Source organism: Lonchura striata, chromosome 14, assembly GCF_046129695.1.
Source record: "Lonchura striata isolate bLonStr1 chromosome 14, bLonStr1.mat, whole genome shotgun sequence".
NCBI classification, from domain to species: domain Eukaryota; kingdom Metazoa; phylum Chordata; class Aves; order Passeriformes; family Estrildidae; genus Lonchura; species Lonchura striata.
The window spans coordinates 13,235,398-13,258,748 of NC_134616.1; the positions used below are offsets into that span (position 1 = coordinate 13,235,398).

Below are 23,351 nucleotides of genomic sequence, written 5' to 3' on the forward strand. Positions count from 1 at the left end.
CTCCATCTGCTTTGATTTTGGGGATTGGAACTCAATCTTGGACAAAGAAAGTTGATGCCAACAGCTTGTGAAGCCAGTGCCCATCAAAGAGATGTGCTGGCTTTAAACTGAATGGCCCATGTCAGTAAATACTGTGAGGCTGAACACCCCAGCACAGGGACACCATATGTGAATTGAGAGGAATCAGCAAATGCCTTATTCAGGGGTTATAAAATGGATTTACTTTGCATTGGTGAGGTTCTAGACTCAGTAATATTTGGTCCAGCTGTTTATCAGACTTAGCACATTTACATATGACCTTCTTCAATCCCTCCTCCCCTCCTGCCAGCTGAGAAAAATCAATAGTGCTTTGTTGTAGGGTTGTGAGAAATTCCAGAAGTGCAAGATAAGCTACTCTTTCTCAGTTCAACCCTAATAGCCAATGGAGCTCAAGCAAACTCACAATTACCAGGGCTATGGATCACTATTTCTGTGCTATAATGACTTAAGAATATTTTAATGCTAGGAAAAAAGAGTTGCCATCATTTCCAAATTTCTTTCTGCAAAATACTTACATATGATGTCCTGGGAAGCCTCCATATGAGGCCTCAACTTTTGGACAAATAGAATCAGAAGATCTCTCACCTCCTTCTTCTCCCAACATGAAAGAGCAAACTTATTTTAAAGTAGAAAACAGTGGAAGAAAGCGTTTTTAATTAATTCCCAAATTAATTAGAAAAGCCCATTTTATAGGAGAAAAAAAAGCAACTTGGTTACAAAAGAATTCAAGCATCTTAATCATCCCTGTTTTACCACTGTGAAGCCCAAGTAACACCACAGGGCTGAATTGTATTAGACCAGACTTCCTGAAAATAAAGATCACAGCCTTGCCTGTTGACCTCTGCAGGATTTTTGCCTAAGTAATGACTGCAAGATAAAGCCTTTTGACAAAAAAAGAAATGAAACCGAATTTTAAAAGAAAAATGTGTAAAATAAAATGCAAGGCAATTATCTGATTACTAATAGGAAGAGGTACAGAGCCACAAAGTATAATGTTCAAGGGATTATCCAGCTTTGAACAATGCTTGCTTAACAGCTGCTACCGAACTGTGGTTTGTGTACTTGGCAGAGAGTTTCATTAATGATAATCTACAGTGTTTACAGCCCATAGGCCTCTAAATATGTTAAGAACCTTTTTTATTTGTATTTTATAATCCTTTTCCCTCATGTTTTATGTTTTTCTTGATATTTTTGAGATCTGAGGGGGTTTATGTTTCAAAATGATTCATTCTGCTCTGACAACTGCAGAGCAAGATTGCAGTAAATGTTCCCTTGTTATCAAGACTATGTATTTATAAACAGAAAGGAAAACCATCTAAATTCATACCAGGATTTGGATCACCACCAGCTAATGCATTCAGATGCCAATATACAGTGCTCCATTGTTTACATGCGAAAGTAAATGTCAAACAGAGGTGTCTTTGCCAGTTACTAGATATTCCTCAATCACTCCTTGGATATGTCAGGTTGCAGAAAATTGAAACTGCCTTATTTTTGACATTGCATGTGACCTGAACTTCATTTAGAGGAATCCTGCAATTATTTTAAAGGTACAGTATTGATTAAGACCTAGATTTGCTTTAAAATTTGGTTTTCAAATGCATCCCTGGTCTGTTCTCTATGGCAACACTTAGGTAACATCAGGAAAACAGAACATAATTAAGAACATAATTTTGTTGTGGAGGGCATTATGTATTATGCAGTACACAAGGAAGAGCATCACAATTCAAACGCCAAGTCACCGAGTCCTGGCTGCGATGCTCTGAACACACGCTATTTCAGTGGCCACGACTGTGCCACGATAAAACCGAAGGAGATTATTACTTCAAAGCAATTAGCATAGCTGATTCTGACACAGGGCAACACACTTCCCTTCAGCCTTTGCCCCCGTTGAGCTCTCCCCTGCACTGCGCTGGGACTGGCGCGCGTTCAGTGGCCGCGCTCGGCTCCGGAGCCTCCTGCCAGGCTGCGCTCCGGGGCCGTGGCACTGCAAGGCTCCCTGCACCCGCTCGCTGCCAGCCAGGCCTCCCAGGGATGTGGGATCCCCTTCCAGCTGCTGCCAGGCCCAGGACACCGCACCTGAGCCACCGGAGCACTGAGCTGCTGAGCCAGCCTCACTAAAATGCACACTTGAAAGAAATCCTCTCCCCTCCTGATCACTATTGGTTTCTATAGAAACAAGAAGGAACCTCTGTTCTTCTCTAAATTTTTCCCCTAATGCTTTTTGCAGACTGTGTGAAACCAATTTTTTCTAAGTTTATTTTTTTCTTTTATTTTTTAGACTCCACAGCCCTCCATTTCTAACCTAATTCATCCAATTAAAGAACAATAGATTAGATAAAAAATGGGCATGGGGTTTAAATTTTAAGCAACTAAATCCTATGCATTAACTATCTGTGGTCAATCCATCTCTCCTGGGTCATTTTATGACTCAAGCATTTCAAAGTAAATAGTTTAAAACAACGGTACATCACAAGAGTTAAAAGGGGTCAAGAGGATATTTACTTAACCACTAGTTGACTTTTTAACTCAGAAATATTTCAGCAGTTACTGTATTTAAATGAAATCCATCTCCTCAGCATCCCCATAAATTATTCTAAAACTCCAGGGTTCCCATCCACGTTCTGAGACACCACCCCAATGCCTGAAACTTCTTATTTAGAGAACTGTAATGTTTGCTTGCTTTGTTATTTTGCCCTTCTCTGGAGACTGCCTTTGCACAGGAATTGCTACAGCTTGTAAATATTCTATCTGCCTTGTTGTAATCATAACGCAAATATACTTGCAGCCAGACGTATTAAAAAAAAAGGGCTGTTGAGCCATGAAAAATTGCTCTAACACAGGTTTGACATTAAAAAATTAGAGAAGAAAATCTTTACAACAAATAGAGAACAACAGCCAGAAGTGAAAGTGATGTTATTTGGGATCTTCTGTTCTCTCCTATCACAAAATAAAGGAAGCAATAATCATTATTCACACCACGATGATGCAATTTAATGCTGTTTTATAAAAACAACAATGAGCACTCAATTTCAGCATACACATATAACTTTCTTTTATTGTCAATTCACATTTACTCACACGTTTACTTGGGAAGTTTAATATTCATGCACATACAAATCACTTACTGTAGGTAGAGAGTTGAGCTAAACAGAATAGAGGTTGATTATATCAGGCAATTGCAGATGGGACCAAATTGATTCCTGATGTCGTACTAACACAGTAAAGTGACACACAGGACAGCTTCTGCCCACAGGTCTGAAGGAAGAATTCAGCACAAATACTGGGTTTGCTACTGTTGCTACCACACCACCACTCTCAGATTATCAGCAAAGATAAGAACAGGACAACCATGGAGCTGCAATCTTTGAAGTGTTACTTGTTTTGTAATACTATGTTAGCCTTTTTTTTTTGCTTTAAACGAGTTAAAATCCTTCTGCAGGTGCTAAGAATATTATGAGAGTTGTAAACTGAACAAAGTGCTGTGTCAGATTCCTCCCTACTTAAACTCTAAGTCAGCACACAATTCTTGTACTACTATATATAATGTTATGACTTTCAGCACCAGCTCTGAGGGTCTAGCACAACGTGCAGGGCTGAAGTCACCTCAAAGCCCTTGGAGGATCTCATTAAGGTCATTACTCAAAAAGATATTTTTTTATCAAGGAAAAAGGAAAAAAATGCACTTATTTTATTGTTTCTTTCAGTAAATAATTTGTTTCATGTTTTTAAATCTATTTTTTCTTGTTAGATTCAACATGGCAGCTACAAACGCGAAACTAATTCAACACAGAAGTAATTAATAAAAAAAGCATGCCAATGTTATATTTTTTCAAAACAGTCTATCATAGAAACAGCTGTTCAATATTAATTGTTTCACATTGCCAGAGAGAACTTGTCCCATAACTAACATATTTTCAATTTCTTGGAAAAACAATTATGAAGTGTTTGCTCCATAGCACTAATCACACTAGCAGTCATAAATTTGCAGAGGTTTTGTTCCATTTCACCATATAAAACTATTCTCTGTCCATAAAGAACAATTTTCAGCATTCATTTAACTTTTAATATTTATTTTTAAAAAAGCCAAAAACCAAACAAAAAAATCCAACAGTTCCAGCACAGACTGCCACTCCTCAAAGATTAACATGAGAAAAGATGTATATGACTGGCTTATTCCAGCACTCAGCAGTCCATCAATGATGCACTGATATTAATAATGATGGAAATATCAAATGCCTGGTAATCTACCAAAAAATTGTATGGTACCTACTATGCACTTTCTCCTCCTGTCTCTCCAGGGAGAAACAGCTCTCTAGAGCTTCATGCAAAGAAACTTATTTTAAGGGATATATTGGTCAAAGGGGGGAGGATGCAAATTTCATGCCAAGAACCAGAAGAAACACGTGTGCCACAACTATTACTGTTATACCTAGGAAGAATTTAATCTATGCTAAACTCAGTGAATGGATACATATGATGTAGAACAGTGCAAGACTTATGCTAGCTCAGAAATCTCTGTGAAAGTGCAGAAACTTTGTCAACATTAGACTATAGTGAGGCCTACATGTCCCTAATACGGCAGTGGGTGAAGAAAAGACACCTTATTGATGTTATTCAACTTTTAGAAATAGAAAAAAATATCAAAGTAAAAACCCAAAAGCTTTAGAAATGGATGCAGTGATATACTTTATTTTGGGCACAGCAAAACATGCCTTCCTTCTTTACCTTACTCCTGGTTTACCCTACATACAACTCCACACCTGCACATGGCCACCTCCAGCTCTCGTGACACAGCTAACAGAATCCTCTGTCTCCCTCAGTTTGCTGTGGCTGCTATTACAAGATTATGTAGCAAAACAAGAATATCCAGTTGTTGGTCATTGATTTATCTATAAAACAGTAACTGTAAAAATGATAGAAGAGGTTCTGTACTAGACAGTCTTGTGAAACAGTTTATTACTTAAGCATTAATGACCCGTTTAGAGGTCTTTACTGGTCAGGTAATGACCAGCTAAAGGAGTTAAGGGCCCGAGGCAAAGCACTCTAATAAAACCCTGTATACAGCATGTGTTTGGTTCTTCCAAATTCTATTAGGAAAGAGAAGCATAAAGGGTAATGAAAGACATGTCCAAGAGGCACTCATATCAGCCCTCTCATTTTATATTTGGCATAACACATGTGGCCTTATTCCAGTGGCACAAATCATTCCTTGTTTATACTACCACCTATCATGGAGAAGAGCAGTAACTACAGCCGAAAATGGCCAGCCATGATGTTAAAGACCCTGTTGCTTTGGGCAAATAAACCTTCCTCCAACTGACAGAACCCATCCTGCTACTGGAACATCCACTGTCCTTTGCACCTACAGAGAACGAGTGCTCCAAAGGAGAAGGGAGACAATCCAATATTTGCTGCCAGGCATCTCAGACAGCCCTGCCAGTCCTAAATCCTACTCTAGTGGTATTAAGGGTGCAGGGATTAAGTGCTTTCTGTATGCCCATGCAATTCTACTTGAATATGAATACCCACTTGCTTTTTACTGTTTGCATTATGAGAAAAGGCACATTAAAACCAGAGTTTTATACTGATATCTCCAATCTGAGACAGAACAGCTGTGTATATATATATATATATATATATATATATATATATATATATATATATATATACTCACCAACAAATTAGAAACCAAGGGTTGGAACACTACCCAGGGCCTCACTCTTGGCTTCAGAGGCAGATAAAACACACAGGCCCACACAACCACATCTCACTATTACAACCCCACAGCAGCATTGATTTTAGTCCTGATTTACAGCATCATTTGTTCTTGATAAGAGCCACTTGCCAGCACTACTCAGAAAAAAGTAAAATACAATCTAGGAGTGTAAATTAGAATCAAGAGAGGATAAGAAGCTAAAAACTGCTAAAAAACAATGGTCAAGATTCCTGTACTTGCGAGACAACATATTCCAGGTACAAGCAAGTTTATTTGCTCAACATTTATTATTGTCTTCTCAATAGCAAATGAGGATAAAGAGCATTCTGATGAGTAAAAAAGTTTTTTAGTAAAAAAGTTACTTAATCTCACTGTCACTTCCTTGCCTATCGTATATTTCAGTATTTATTTTAAAAATCACTCTGCAGTGTTTACATAACTAATTCTAACAGCTTCTGTAGAGTATTTCTAAATTTTTTGTGTGTAAACAGCCTTTTAAGCCATGCTCAAGGCTTATTTCAGACTTTAACAATCCTTCAGAGCTATTGCAGCTAATCATATAAACACACATTAAGCCAAATTTAACTCATCTACTGAGTAGTGAAATGGTGGCTTAACACTTGTACCTTCCAGCTTTCAAGGTTAAATATCTCAGTGCTTTATTTCAGACCATCTGAAGTGATCACAACAGTCTAGGCATTTACTAAAATTAAGTTCTCCATCAGAAGTGGGCATAGCAGAAAACACACACAGTGTTAAATAGAAATTATTATTTCTACAGTTACATACTTTGGAGAGCTAGGGATACAAAAATAAAATTCAGGCCTTAACTAGAAGTTGATTCAGTGCATACAGCACAAAGCCTGTATGCAAACCACAATATTTCTTAGTTTAAATCCAAATTACAATTTTTTTGCAACACAGGGTTAACAGCAAAAGTGCTGACACAACACTAAGTGTATAGTGGCGCCTGCAAGCAGCGCTATAATTAATCTAAGTGTACTGTCATTACACTAAACACTGCTTCTGCAGCATCATTCCAAATCATGAGGCTCTTTCTCTGTTTCTCAGATAACATGCAGTTTATTTCCAATCATGGCATGATTTGCTAACGTAACATTAGGTCTTGAAGCAATATCTTAATCAAATCAGAATCTTCTGTAAAACAAATCTTTGGCTCTTGGAGAATTAGTAACATCTAATGCCTTGGGATAGAGATGTGAAACTGTGAGCTGAAAAATGCACTGCTGGAGACCATACTCAGCCTCCTTGCTTCCAGCCATTTACAAGTACATCTATCTAGCCTCCTACCTACACACCTCCACTTTATATGGTCATAAACCACCAATGCAATATCTAAATTATACCCTGAAAACTCCAGGTTTGAAATGGGTTGTATGAAAATTCACCTCATGTGGTTTATTCATTTCTGCAAGAATACAAAGCTCTGATTCCTTTTGGATGGAACTCATTTAAACAAAGCCCAACAGCAAACACCCATAAATTAAAGCATTATTGGTATTTATGAAAAGACACACATAAACTGAGTGAATTTTGTGTATAAGGCTTAAAAAAAAGGAAAGAAGTGGAATCTTGCATATAAAACACTAATTGCATTCACAAAGTTATTAAGTACTTTGTGGATTAATACTTTGAAATACGCATTACAGGGAAAGAAATAAAAATGCATGATGTCTGGAAACCTGTTTATTTACATGCATTATAGATTTCTTTCCTAATGCCTCCTACATACACTGAAGTTATAATGTATTAATAAACTAAGAAAATATGGGAACAGAAGGAATTTAAGTATTTCACAATATCTGTCTGAAGCTAGTAATTTATAATGGATATAAACTTACCCAGAATATACTCACTTCACTTCAACAAAAGCTATATTTGAAGCAATTGTCTGATTCAGTGAGCAAGCTACTATGATTATGCTTACCAAATTAAAATATATATATATGAGAATTATTTATTCTTTACTTTTCATATACAGGTCACTGATTAAAAGCCAAGAAGAATTCTATAGCAGGATTTCTATAGTTGTGACTTTAATGTGGAATTGGTATGATAAATTCATGTACATTACTTTGGAGGACTCTTAAGACTGTTCAGTATTGAGCTGGTAAATTTATTTACAGAAACTAAAAAACACACAGTAAACGTCAATGACCAGATGAGAAGCCATGGAATTGGGCCAGTACTGGCCACTGAGTTGTTCTGCACCTTCACCCTTTGCAGAGTTGTAACAGTGAGACCTGGATAAAACATCTTCAGAAGTACCTGTGTTTAAAATACACAAACGCCACCAAGCAATCATTCAGGCTAAAGGTTGATGTGCTGCAAAGTCAAGTCATATTTTTCCACCAATAAATGTATTTTATCCAGTAAACAAAGAGGACTGCAGTACACATACACAGACATACATAATCAGAGAAGCCACAAAATATGCCTGATAACTATTCTACATTTCAAGAGTGACTAATGATTACAGGCACATGGTCTTAGACCACAGGGTGTCAAAACCTAGAGCAAAGTAATATTAACAAAATAATCATATTTATTCTTTTATATCTAAAGATGGCAGTCCAAAAACATTTTAATTTAGCAGCAATTTTGCTCCACTCCTTGTATTGGCAGTGGCATTCATGCAACTGCACAGGCAGATAGACCAGGAAATTAATCTGGCTGCAAAGCAATTTCCCTCCCTCCCATTCCCACCCCCACAAAAGAGAATGAGCAGGACCATTCAGCTGATCTGATTCACAACATGACATCCTAAAGCCAGTAGCAGCCCAAGGCAAACAGAACAAATGCATGGCTGGGGTAACACTGGAAGGCAGGACAGAATTTGTCATGTATGTGTCAGATGTAAAGTCAATGAACAAACAATTGGCAGTGTCCAGACAGTGATATTTTAAAGACATGAATACCTGAGGTTCACTATTCTCTTTGTCTTTTCAAGCTTCCCAACTCTCACATTCGGAAATCCAAACTACTTCTGGCTCAGACAGCCACATATGAAATGTACCACTATAACAGCTACTAACATGACCATGTCCTCTGTGCCAGGCAACAGCAGCACATCAGGCTATTGCTATTGAACTGCAATGGCCAAACGCTGCCAGCTGTTACAGCCTGTAGACATACCTGTAGTTAGGGAAAATTAAATTTAATACCCACAGCACAGACACAGAGTCCACCACTTTGCTTGGTAGGGTGATTCTCTGAAGTACAGAGACCACCAGAAAGCTGCTGAGGAAGAACATCCTAGGCCAATGTCCTATAACACTGAGAAAGAAGAGACCAAGGGTGTACTGTCCCCTGTTGACTGAAGAAAGGCATCAGCAGCAAGAGACAAGGTGGTTAAATTGTTTGCCAAGTGATACTTCAGCACTAGCCACACCTGGTTAACTCTCCACATCACCAGGTCACAAGTGTGCCTGGGAGGACAGATGAGCGCAGCAGCTTTTGAGAGCCAGAGACAGGCCCTCAGCTCATGCCTCCACATCTACTTAATCCACTTCCCATTTTTAACATTCTTTCCTCAGCAGCATGAAAGATCTGCTAAGACCACAAGCAGGCAATGACAACGGGAAGCAAGGAGTGCTTGGGATGCAAATCACCCCACCATGGCATGCAGGCCACGGTCACCCAGGTTCTGCTGCCCCTCAAAGGCAACGTGTTCACTTCCATGGCACAATGGCAGCTCACATCTGTCAGCCAAGATGAAAAGTATGAATCCTGGTTATTTTATCCCATTTTTACCAGCAAGAAAACATAAACACTTCTGACTAAAGACCCAACCACCCTCCCCAGGTGAATCCCTGGCCACAAAGCTAAAGTATCAGACTTACTTCTGGCGCTGCGACTGCTGCATTTTTGGTTGTGTTGTAGCTCATCTTCAGGCAGGTGCATAGAGGCTGGTTCCTCCAGGGTACCCTCTTGCTGGAGAGAGCAGCAGCCTCTGCCCTCTCAAGGTGCTGAGAGTCCCAAAGTCATGCTTTCTCTGCCACCAGGTGATTACAGTAAAGCCACAAAGTGCTATTATGGCAGCAAAGCTTTCCGAGGGTTTTGCTGCCTTCAAGGAGACAAGATGGGCTCAGATAGCTCACATCAGAAGAGGGCTGTAGGCACCAGATCATTAGTGGGCAGATCCAACCCTGAGTCAGAGCCGTGTGCCAGCCCTAAAAGGCAGGAGCTCAGACATCATCGTGTATCCTGCATTTGCTAGTGGCTAAATCGAGTGATTAGTCAGCACGGAGAGCTGCTGAATCACTCTTCAAAGGCACCTATCCCCTGCTGACATCAGCGAGGCAGCACAGACAGCCGGGGCTGCTCGGCAGGGACAGGACCCTGGCACTGGGTCCCACAAGGCCTGAACTGCTTCAGAAATCTGATCCCCACCTGCCACAACACACTTGCTAACACAGTAATAATGTTCACATGCATAGCAAAGAGATGCATGCAATGTTGTATTAGCTGTTCGTGCAATTCTTCTGATAATATAATTTAAGATGTAATGCAGTATTTACATTTGGTCTTAAAAATTATTAATATATTTCAAAGTCTTCTATCTCTCATTATTAATTATTTGGGTATCAATTATTTTAGATTAAATGAATGTAGGCATTGATATTCATAGAAGACAAATGACATACTAAGCAGATGAGAGAATTACATGAATTACTTCAGTCAGCTTAAAACCCAAAACCTCTTTTTTGATTAAATAAAAAAAATCACAATATTGATATCATAATTTATTACTGTGATCCTTTAACATTTTACTGACCATAGCAGATTTCACCCGGTTAAATCTGAATTCTGTCAACCCTCACAGTAACAAAACCCAGTCTTGGAGATAAGGTGTTCTCCACAGGGGCCAAACAAAAGCTAATCAATATTTTCTAGCTAAAGGACAATCTTTGAGTCAAGATCTGTGCAAGGAAAATCTTTAGCTAATTCTTAGAGGAAACCAACTACTTAGAAATATATAATAAACAATTAAACTTATTGCTTCAGAAGTTTAACAGGAGTTCTAAAGAGTGGCAATTATTTTCCCATGCTAGTGGATGAAAATAAATGTAAACAGTACTTAAAAATGATGCATGAGACAGAAAATATTTGTGACATAAATCGCAAAAACTAATACAGTGAAACTCCTGCTCTTCAGTGATAAAACTGAACAAAAGGCATGCTGGTGTACAGGGGCTTTGTTCATGACAGAATTTGGTATTGTTCTAACATCTACATTGACAGAAAATGGCTGTTAAGCCCTGTGTAAAGAATATATTTACATTTTTTCTTATTTTCTGTTTCTTTTTTATATCTGAAATCAATTAAACAATAATTAAAAATTGATTTTTGGAATGCTTAATCCTGTACATTTGTGAAGGATTGTTTATTTTTAAAGTAGGGTTTTGTTCCTTCTGGGGAGACTTAAATATCATTGAACAAAATCCTCAGGACTTTTCTTACCAAACAGTGGGATTTACAACAGAGAGGCAAATCCTCCTCTCATTTTTTTAGAGGAGTGCTCCTGTCAAAGTCAACGACACTGCAGCATCCTTGAAAAGCAACAGAGCTCACACTGTATCACCCACTGGAGTCAACAGGAGTGCCAGGAGGATGATAAACTGAGCTATGTTTCAGAAGCACTTTAACACCTAAACAGAGACAAATTAGAAACACTTAGTGGAGGTGTGTACAGGAGAGGTTAATACAATTCCACAGAATGTTGCAGTTCGGTTCACATCTCCAATCTGTCCACTCATGGTGTGGCAAAAAGTCAATATATGTATTTCAAGAGCCATCAGTAACTTCCCCACTAAATCCTGATTGTACTACGACCATGGGAGGCTTCCAAAAGATGCAAGTTATATCCAACAGACACATCTAATGTGTTTGTGCTTGAAGACTGAGAGAAGGGCCCCATCTGACCACGAGAGGGAGAATTGAATCATACACATTGTTTATTCACACACATTTCCATCTCAAACCAAGTTCACAAGGAGGGCAGTTCATAACTCCAGTATATCCAGGGGACTCTGGGCACAGCACTGAGATCCCTGCTCAAATGTCCTTAAGGGAAGAGGGAAGAAAACCAAACCCCAGAATCTCCCTTTTATCAAGGGATGTTGAAGCACAGTTAGGAATGCTGGGGTCAACAGGGAAGCACCATTTGAAGACATACAGGGTATGAGCTTTCCTAAGGATCTTTGGAAAGACTCAGGAAAGCTGTCACAGATTTTCTCAGCTGCAGCCATGCATTGTGGTTTCCACCTCAAAACAGGATACTGGTGTTTCACTTTTGGGATTAGCTATTTCTGAAGTACCACTGATGCTCAAAAGTCTGTATAGGTGGCTGGCTAGTTTTGTTATAAGCTTCTAGACACTGCATTTAGCTCCTAACAGTTCTGCTTGTTTGGATGTTGTCAGTCCTGTTCCTCATATGGAACACAGCAACAATTATGACCCCAGTCCCCCAAAAACCAGAGATCCCGATGACAGAATTTTCAACAAAGAATGTGGACACCGAAACCTGATCTTTTCCTCAAGTCTGCAGACCCAGAGTTTGCTGATAACCCCTTTTCAGGCCCACTGCAGAGTTCATCTCTTTTCTGGCTGCTGGAGAAGTCACAAATTGAGGAATGTATTAGGCTGTCGTGAGAGGTTTATGTTTACTACATTTATTGCTGCTGATAGCAATAACTAAGAACAGTCCCCACTGTGCAGGACTTTGCAGATCTGCAATAAGTTCTTGTGTTCTGGTCGAGTTTCAGTGCTTGGAGAAGTGCAGAGTAATGGATGTAAATAAATAAATTGCAACATGTGGATTATTTCACCCAGCTTCAAAACACACTCCTATTCCTCATTTTTCAGGATCAACCATTCCTCACACTCACTCCTGAGGATTTGCTTTATTTACAGAAGAACTCATAACTGTATGAAAAATTCTATCTCAAGGCTGTCCGGGGTGATTTGTGACTGGAATAATCACAGACCAGTTATGAGAAATTTGAGGCAGTATTAAGCATAGAGCATGTTTTGTTTGTTGGCCAGGATGTCTGAACCTTTTACTGTACTTGAATATATTATGTAAATCTCCAGCCAGCTATAGGAGATGGGAAAAGCTCCGTTAACACAAAGCATGTCACAGCAGATGTGACCGGGTCCCAAACCTTACATGTCAGCAGATAGATCTGGAAATTCCATCTCAAGCCAACAGCAGTTTTTTTAACCTACTGATGTTTGATGAACATCCACTTACGTTCAACAGAAGAACACATGATGTACATTCTCCTGCTTTGGAGGCATGTAGCTAATTTTTCTCTATTGGATATTTTTTCCTTAGAACATAGCTAAAATCTAATTCTACTCAGAAAAGCCAGTCTGTATCTGACATACAACAGCAATATGGGAACACCTGAGCCACATTTCCTATGCCACTGCAGCTGCAACAAAATTAATGGGCTGACCTACCTCAGAAGGGAGTGAAAACAAACTTTTCCTGCACAATAGCAAAAGCTTTGTTTAGAAATAGGTCTACTTACACTATTTCATGTTACAGAGTTATAGATACTTATGCTTAGGAGAGGGCATTTTGAAATCCAAGACACAGAAAAGCAACTGCTGCTAAATTACTATGCCATGGATGTAATGCAGCTTGGGAAACCACAGATCACCAGCCCATTTTCCAGTTGTGTGGAGAAACCAGCTGCAATTCCATTGTGTGAAACCACAAAGCATCACCATAAGAACACAGAGGTGTACATAGATGGTAAAATAAGTTAAACACATGCCCTATATCATGCACATGTATACACAGTGCATATATGGATATTGGCATACAGCACACAAACAATCCCAGCAGCTACAAAGGTGTGTGCACACATTTACAGAGCTATGTATGAGATCTCTAAAGCTCAAGAACCATCCCTAGCACACACTCAGGGGCTGTTTCTGGACAGTGTGTCCCAGATGACAGTGCAGCATGTCCCCAGGGCTATGGGGCAGGGAATGGCATGGGGCTGGCACATGCCTCCCCATGTCCCTGGAGCAGGACATGCAGCACAGGGCTGGAGGGCACTACCAACCACCCACCCCCCTGACCAAAGGGGCCCCAGGAACTGCCAGCACTGACACAGCAGAATCAGTTTATTTAGGTGGGTACTTTCTTGAAGCTCAAGAATCTGCAAAGAAGTTTTAATGAGTTTTGCAAGTCCTGCTGAAAGCAGAGGCTCTCAATGGACCAGTAAAGCTGGCCAGTGATACTAGAAAATACCAATGCCAGCACTTCTGATAAGCAGGTTAGCCTGCAATGCTTCAGCTGCTATCCTTGGTGTCACTAACCGCTTCATCCTGAGTGTAATTGACTCCAGGGGAAAACAAAAGAGGGGATTTTGGTTTGTTTTGACAAATCCACTGCAAGGCACCACACTAAGGTGCCAAAGGCTACTTTGTATTTACAATGCTGATGATAGGCACAACTCAGAAGTTTCCTGACCTCAAGTACAAACACAACATGAAAGGTGATATATCAAACTGACACTATCACAGCTAGGAAAAAAAAAAGAATAGAAAGAAAAACACCTCAGATTTATACCAGGCTTGCCTGCCTAGCATAAATACTAACATCAAGCTTGCAGGCTTTGTTATATCAGTGCTTAAAAGTCTGTGATACAGCACAAGGGCAAAACAGTACAAAACCAAATGGAAAGTGTTTCCAAACATAAACTTAGAGGAAGAAGAGGAAGAAATTTGCTGGACCGGAAAGGAACTTCAAGTTCACAGAAGTAACAGCACATTCAGGCCTCCAGTACCTTCCCTTTGTCTTCATGCCTCATCTTACCTCCAACCTGCAGGCTGTGGCATCCCTGATTATTGCTCCCACACTTTTTTTTCCACCCTACCCTTGTGCACGTGTGAGTCCTAGCCCTGCAAAGGGTTTCAAGCCCTTAAAATACACATCTCCCAGAAAGTCTCTGTACCTCAGGCTTCTTTACATTGAGGCATAAATAAAAACACTACTAAAAAACCCAAAAGAAAACAGGCTTCCTCCTGCTAAAAAAAAAAAAAAAAAGTTATTGTTTGTTATCTGGAATCAAATGGAGTGATCCCATACTCAGACTGGCACTCATTCCCTCTGTACATTTGGGGCATTTTAATTTTTATGAAAGAGCATTCATGGATTTTCAGCTGCCTCTCAATCGGGTCCAACAGCACAGACAAGAAGCTGCTCACTGTGCTCCAGGACATTCCAGTACAACTGAGGCAAAAGGAAACTTCATTTAATAATAAAGTAGGGACAGATAAAAATAGTACTACACAGCATCTAAATGAAAGTAATAAGGAACAGAAAAATTTGCAGTTGTAATTGTATTTAATGTCTGAATGACCCATTTGTAGATAGACATTAAAATAAGTCACTCACTTTATAAAAGATAAAATAAAAGCATTGATCATAAGTGTGAACATAGCAAAAGCAGACATGTATAAAATAAATTTTTTTAGTGCTTTATATAATCTTTCACGCAGACTAGACTAATCGTGAATATTTTGAAAATAATAATGTTAATAACATGGAGATAGCATTGCATTTCCTCCAAAGAACATACATTTGAATGACAATATTTATAATATGAGCTCTGTATTGTAATTTAATTTAACCATGAAACCAATTTCTGCCTTCAACATTTTATGTTTTACAGTATGAAACAGAACATTATTTGCTGTAATGTAGTTTATTTAACCTTAACCTGATGTGGTGCAACAGTGAATACAGATACACTCAAAATGTTAATAATATGACACACTGAGCTGATTAAAATTTCAATTGTGTTTCCTCCATCTCCTTTGGAAAGTTAATGAATTAATGAATCTTTAAAGGACAGTCAGGGAGGCCTTAAAAAGAAGATGCCTTTTTGAGTAAGGAGAGAAAGTGGCAGATTACAACTTAATGGCTTCAGAATAATGGTAATTTCCCTATTTTCTTCACTTGCCTTAGCTCAGCTAATGGCTTCATTAGTGTCCACACTCTCAAACGAATAATAGAGGACCATGTCACATCCATCTTAGTCACATCACAATAAAACCGTTAAATACAATTCAGCTACCTGCCTTCTGCCAGTCTGGGCTGCAAGGCAGAATTAGCAGCACAATCAATACGGAATCCTGTTATTAGATTTTTTTTTCCTTTAAAAAAGAGCTATATCATCAGGTATAATCATGCAGTGCTATTTAACTGCAGCGCACATTTTATGCTGATTAGATAAGTAGAATTACTCAAAATGGACATAAAATGAAGAGGAAAAAAAAGTGCTTACTTTACACCTATACATCAAAAAACCCAACAAAATTCTGGCTCTTTATTTGATAAAACTGATGGGTTACCTCAAAGTCACCACAGATATATCACATTTTTCATTACATCCCCTCTACCAAATCACTTCACAAACCAAACTAATTAGGCAGCTAAAAACCTTCTTGGCTTTAGCTACCTCTACCTTGGGAGAAGAGATTCCATTCAACCAATTAAAATTTGTTTGGAAAAAAGTCAGTGTAACTGAATATAGCTCCATCAAAATATATCAAGCCCGATGCAACAAGTGCACAAACTGGTATTAGCACCATAAAAACAAACAGGAATTATGATTTTTCAAAAATATGTTGAAAGTTTTTAATTTTCCAAGTAGTTGAATTTAAATTATTTTGTGATCATTAGTTTTAAATGGATTTAAGCTGCACTGTGGATTTTTTTTACTCATTATACGGTTTGGCTACTCTGTGCAACATGAAATCTCTGCTCAAGAGTATTTTTCTCATTATATACATATTTTGTACAACAAATAATATGCAGGCTTTTTAACGACAGTGGTTGAAACGTGCACACTTGGCAAAATCTAATGCACAATGCTATTATTCTCTACTTTTTATCTGTGGAACCCAAAGGAGCAAGCTCCAACTTCTACCTTGCTGAACTGCAGCTGGCAGCAACACATAAGTAACAGGCGAAGGAAAATGGCCCGTTTAATATATCAGGAAAATCTCAAATGCTTCAGGCAAGACTCTGTTCTCAGATCCACAGCACAGATCCTGACTCCAGCGCTCTGCCCCTTCTTGACCCGAGTATCTAACGCTACAAAAACTGCTACGGACATGCAGAGGCAGAGCTTTATTGGATCATACCAATCTAAGGCAGGATTTTGCACAAAAGGATTCCTGGACTGATTCCCCAATTCTCTACATAATCCTGCCATAACCACATCCAACTGACGTCCAGGAAGAAACTGCTTTGTAAATCTCAGTACACATGACGTGCCGGGTATCCGCACTTGTCAGCGGAATAAATTTTTCTGACAACATAAATCTGATCTCACTGAGAAACCCTTTTAAAAATACATTATTGACTGAAAATATTTATATGCACCACTTTTCCTGTTAGTAAAGGTAATATATTAACTGCTTTGCCATTACCGCAAGTAACTGTGGGCCTAAGAGAAAATATTTCTGTATGCACACTATATATCCATTTTGAATTAAAACACGATGCCAATATTATACTAAATCACAAGAGAAGTCTCAGTCCTAAACAGACCTTGAGTGACATCTGCATTCTAATTTTTTTTTTTTTTACAAGCAGTTTTTTAATGATCAGACTTTAATGAGAAGAACTGCTTTCAAAATAAGTAGCTATGGGTAAACATGAAATATCCTCTATCATTTCAGTTCTTAGTCATTACTGTACAAAGAATTAAGTGAATTCCGACATACAGGTAGGAGGGGTACAGAAAATCACCTACTTCTTGTCTGCCTGAGGATACTAAAACCTTACATATAAAAACCAACTCATAAAATGACCACAACCCCAAACTTCTCAGGGTGAATCTCAGATCCGTTTCACAGCTCACTGGGGAAGGATTTACTCTCACTGTCCAGTTGTGCCACCTTGGCCTAGGGAAAATTCCCATCAGAATAAAGGAGGAAAACTCCAAAAATGCATTTGCCAGTCCGACCTCAAAATTTACTTCACTACATCACAGCAGGCTGCAACTTTCTCTAATACGTGTAAGGGACCTAATTAGTTCTATGACTGGGCACAGAGAACAGGACAAAATTGATGGGTATAAACTCCAGATGCTGTTCTAGCATCAGCATTATAACATTACCAGGCCCAGACACTCCAGATACCACATTTATTATCTAACATCAAATGGACACAGAATTGCCTATGCTTTAAATAAAAAAAAAATAATTTGAACACATAATTGATGCAGAATATTCAAAATATGCAACAGTAATTTTAACATCTACTTTTACAGACATCCTTAGGAGTTCCAAGTTAACTTTTTCCTGGTCATTGCCCCTTTAAGATTTCTGCATCACCCCATCTTTCATTTAATTGCCTCTAGGAAGAATATTTACTGCAGTTAAAAGATGCAGGAAGGAGATTACAATTTGTAGGTAAGTTAGGCAAGGAAGATGCATTTACAACTTTCCTGCTTAAACTACCACAGAAACCAGTTTTACACAGAGTAGAGGTCCCCTCAGAGTAAGCTTGCTTAGCATGCAAGTACACTATCTGCCTAAACTCTGCTTTTCTGATTAAAGTTTTGTATTTAATTAAAATTGTCTTTAATTAAAATGCAAATATTCTAGGACTTTAACAATAAATTGTTTACACTAGACTGAGAAACAGCCCTCAAAGGCTTTGGGAAAAAAATAGTTTCAATTGCAAGCTGTATATTCAAACTTCACTGCTCAGTGAAAATGGGTAAAGATCCTTTTTTCTCCTATTGGCTTAATCTTTTTTAAACAAATGGAACGATATCCCAATTTGTATCTAGAATTCACACAGAAAACAATTCCCAAAGTTATTGGCTGTTGAGTAAGTAATTAGGCCAGTTCAAAACATCTATTGTGTTTGAAACAATTCCTTTAGCCAATTTTGCTAGGAAATGATACTGACACCACAAAAGAATTGCCAGTTAAATGAACGACAGCACAGCCCCTTCGCTGAGTGATAAACACGGAGTGAGCCTGTGTGCACGCAAGGATCCATCTGCATTATCCCTGCACCAGAAACATCCTGCTCAGGGTTCAAAAATAGCCATTCTGTTTACAAGAGAGCACAGTTTAGATACAGCAGATATATAGCCTGCTCATTTCTTTCTTTAAACAAACACAGAAAGACTGCACCCTAGGTTTTGATTTAGCACAAGGCACACTATGTGCTCTGCAGCATCAACAGTCCTTTTCTGTATGAAGTGTTGGGATTCACAGGTGAATTTTCCTTATGACCATTTCATAGCCATCCTCCACTGGGAATAAAATCGAGCTTTTGTATTTCATCCGACTTAATATCTTGAGAACTTCAATTTTTGCCCAGAGAAACTTCAAACTGCGCTCTTAGCACTCTAGTGCAGTAACAAAAACTACATTTATGCACGGCTTGGAAAGAAATTTATCAAATCCCAAACCTTCTACAAAAAAAGAAAAAAAAAGAGTAAATATTGCTTGGAAGGTTTTATGGTTCATTACCAAAATACTGCATTATGCTCATCACCATATCCCTGTTCAAACACTGAAGAGCAGTGATATAAGTTAAATGAGGTAGTAACATTTAAAGTTTGAAAAATTCACCTCCAGGAGCCAGTGGAACAAATCATACATGGGAACTTTCTAACTGGAAGTACCAGCTAGAATAATGGTATGAATATGACCTCTATTGAAGTAACATAAAGTATCCTCATTCTTGCAGAGAAATTCTTACAGAGACCCTCTTGCTATAAATTTGAATTTCCTAAATTCATTGCAGATCTGAGAAACCAAAATGAAATAAATTACCACAGTTTGACACCATCTCCTTCATCACAGTAATTCCAGATTTCAGTATAAAAGCCATTATTTAACTTGCACGCCATAATTTACACACTCTTTTACACAATAATTTTTGATCCAAGAAAAGATTCATTTTCCTTTTATAATTATCTCATGTCAAAGTCTTTAACCTTTTCATGTGAGAAGCCAGAGCTGGATTCCTTCTGGAAACATATTCCCTGAGTTCAGCTCCTCTCTTCGTGCTACAGCAGGCAGAGGCTGGACAAGGAGGGCACCTAGGGACACTGGTCTACACACCAGGGCACCAACACCCAACAACAGCTGCCTTCCAAACCCCCTACAGCAAAACCATCTATTGCAGGGAATAAAACCTGTGTCAGCCCAACGTGAAGTTGTACGTACAGCATGAGAACCACCTAAAGCACAGCGGTGCACAACTGCTGATTTGCATAATTTATACAAATTAATGTAGATTCAACAATTAGCATTTCAAGAGGGTTTCCTGGTGCCCAGGGAAGGCTGGTGTGAGCCTGGGCAGCCTCACCTGACATGGTACCCGTGCCACGGGGACTGTCCACACACAGGCATCCAAATCACGTCCTTCCTGCAACATATTTCGTTCTGGTGCTTCTCCAATGTTGTGATAAAGATAGAGCAATATTCTTTCTTACTAAAGTTCAGACAACTTAACTGGATCCATACACACTTGTCTTTTCAAAATAGCATTTCACAGTCACAGGCAGGAAGCCTGGGCTGGCTCCAGCAACTGTGGGCTCACTTCAGAATAGGCAGCAGAATAGCCCCCAAAGACACAGGTTTCCTGAAAAAGAGCTGCTCCATCTCCACCCACATTTGGCTCCCCAGTAGAATCCTACACCAGCAAGGCATCTTCATCATCATTCTTCATCACACATACCTGGTTGTACCTGCATTTCCCATTTCCTTCACTTTGGGAACACACCTTTCTGCACCAAGGGCAAGAGGCCACCCTGTAAAACTACATGGTCTGTGTGGACTTGCTTCCACCTGAAATTGTTCAGTAAAATGAAAAATATTATTTTAAGTGATGCAGCAATTACGTTCCCCATTCCTAAAAAACACACCATTCTGTTACATGGCCAGCAATTAGTTCTTACTTCAGGCACCTCTGCTGCCTCAGAACAGACTGCTCATTTTTAGCCTGTTTCTAATTTACCCGCTGGCAGAGGTGTGCAAGAAGTCTCAAGCAATGGAGTTGCAAACCCACATCAGTACAAATTTCCTTTTTGAGAAGTTTCAATCTTGTTTTATCAGAGAGCAGTGCCTGTGCTGAGGAAAGCCTATAATGATTTCTCTTTTCCAGGCTTATTCTAGAATTGCATCTATTTTGGGGTTTTGTTTAGATCTGTCGCAGCTTTCGTCCCGTTGATCATGTTGTTTTTCTAACCCGCCCTGAACATCTGTTGGCTCTTTCTGAGGCTGCATAATCCTGATTTTTTCTTTCTCTTATGTATTCCACTGCTATCAGCTGGAGGTTATTCTTGGTTTTTATTTTTCAGTGTTTTATTTTATTTATTTTCATTTGGAAAAAATATTATTTTAAAAGCACTGATTCTTTCTGGCCTCATCTTATCCTGCACAGCAAATTCATATCCGCCACAGCTTTTGTTTTGTTTAGCTGGTTTGTTCTTTTTTTGTTTCTGCTTGTTTTTCTTCTTTTAAAAAAAATGCATCAATATAAAAAAATCAGGTTGCAGCAGACTTAAAGGTGGAGTGAGAAGACTATGAAGGATCTTGTTTTCATAATGATAAAAATCAGTACTTATAAAAGACAGAGGGCTGGCAGCCCTGCAGAAAACATAGCAAACACCGTTTAACCACAAACCAGACACACACACTCTCAGCAGGACCACTGCAAGCACTGAAGGGAAACAGTCAAGCCTTGGCCTTCTCGCCAGGGCTGCCAGCGAGGGCAATAATTAGTGCCAAGCATGGGGGTGGGTTTTTCTTGACGCTGACATTGGGAACTGTTTGGAGACTACAATTATTTTGCATAGCCTAACACACAGTTATCAGATGGCATCTGGTCACTACCAGGCTGGACTGCATTCAAGCCTAAGAGAGACATGTATCTCCTCATCCAGCAAGTCTCCCTACCCAGTGATTACAAAGCAAGTAAGATTTTGAGGTTGACAAGAGTCCCTTTTAGCAGCATTTGGATTATAAAATTGCTCTGACTCACTGCAGTGTATTGCTCCCTCTTAATTAACAGAGCTGAACTTTGTACATGTCTAGACTTCCTCCTGCAGAATGGCAGATTTTGGCCTCCATGAATATCATTTGAAGTCATATTATTTACAGAGCCTTTATTCATTTCAGTCATTTGTTTCAAACATATTTTCCACTGAAAGAAAAAATGCACCAACTGCTGGGCCATTTAATCCAAACTTAACAGTTAAGATGTTTTATTCAGCATTTTAAAAAGAATTGTCTTAGGGAATTTTATGTGCTGCATTTCTAATGTTAACTTTACAGATTGTAAAGTGCCTTGGGATGCACTAGCATGAAAGGCATTAAGGTATTGCAGGATTTAAGCAAATGTGCATTGCACTAAAAAGAACCTTTTATGAAAGCACATACAGATAAAAACCACAGTAAAGCTAGTGTTTATTAAGAGATGCTCAGATTTATTTCTTAAAGCAAAACTATTTTCCTCCTCCACTGGCAAAAATGATCCTTTTCTAAATTAAAAAAAAATCTGCCAGTACTGACATAAAATTGCTGAAATTTTATACTTTATGGAAGAACGTATTTTCCCATTTAAATATTCAGTCTTAAAAAAAAACCCAACTGGATTCACATAAAAAAGGCTTTTTTTTTTTCTAAAAAGTAGGATTTCTGGTTTGTGGGTGGTCGGTTTTCTCCTACCAGTTATTATGAACAAATTAACTATATTAATTAGCTTGGCTATTGTTACAGGATTTCATGGGTACAAAGAAGGATGAATCATACATTTTGATCCATGCTTCCTATTACTATCAAAAAGTTGCATTTCAAATACAAGAAAAAGCTTGTACAGCTAAATCCCTTGACACGCCTGGAAATCACAGAGTAGGCTTGTACACCAATCACTTATGAGAGAGGATTTAATGTCAGTGGGTGAAGTTCAACACGGCGAGAAGGAGCAGCATTAACACAGCCAGAGCAGCCTTATCAAGGAGAGGTGGGGTACTGTATCAGGCTTTATCTCCACCCTTTAAGTGGGAGGGTGGATTTGATCTTCACCACCTCCCTCCCTGTTTTCCACCTTTGTAACTCCCAAGTACTCCAGCTCTATGGTCTCAAATCCAGAGACTATTACAGTCTGTTAAAAATGTATCACTTCATTTTAAAACGATACAGATGAAGCCCAAAGAAAGTGTCATGGATTTCCACTCATAGGACTAAACGCAAGATCAAAGTTTAAGTGCAGAATATATATAATATTATTCAAAAAAAAAAAAAAAAAGTAACACTGCTGGAACTCCTATCATTCTAACATCAGAAGAGAAGCAACAAACAACTTTATAATGCCAGATCCACCTTTTCATTAAAATTACATTAAAAATAAAATGTGGTGAGGAAAGTTAAAAAGCAGCATATGACTTCTACCAAGGAGGGAAGGATTAGTTGTCCTTTGCATTCTAAGTTTGAAAGTTAATATGACAGTCACAATAAGTACTCGGAGCCTCAGATCTTTTTTGAATGATTGGAACATTTTCTCAAAGGC

At 38.7% G+C, this 23,351-nt stretch overlaps 1 protein-coding gene across 2 annotated transcripts in view; it reads right to left on the minus strand.

Annotated features, from left to right (window-relative positions):
* AFF2 (ALF transcription elongation factor 2) overlaps window positions 1-23,351 on the minus strand; it is a 332,507-nt gene that overhangs the window by 290,257 nt on the left and 18,899 nt on the right. Inside the window, exon 1 of one of the 2 annotated variants that reach the window (XM_021547869.3) lies at window positions 9,622-9,878. The exons of the other annotated variant lie outside the window; for it this stretch is intronic. Coding sequence (XP_021403544.2) covers window positions 9,622-9,644 — 23 coding nt within the window. The 5' untranslated portion in view covers window positions 9,645-9,878. Of the gene's footprint in view, window positions 1-9,621; window positions 9,879-23,351 lie in introns of those variants that run through there. 2 annotated transcript variants of the gene reach the window in all.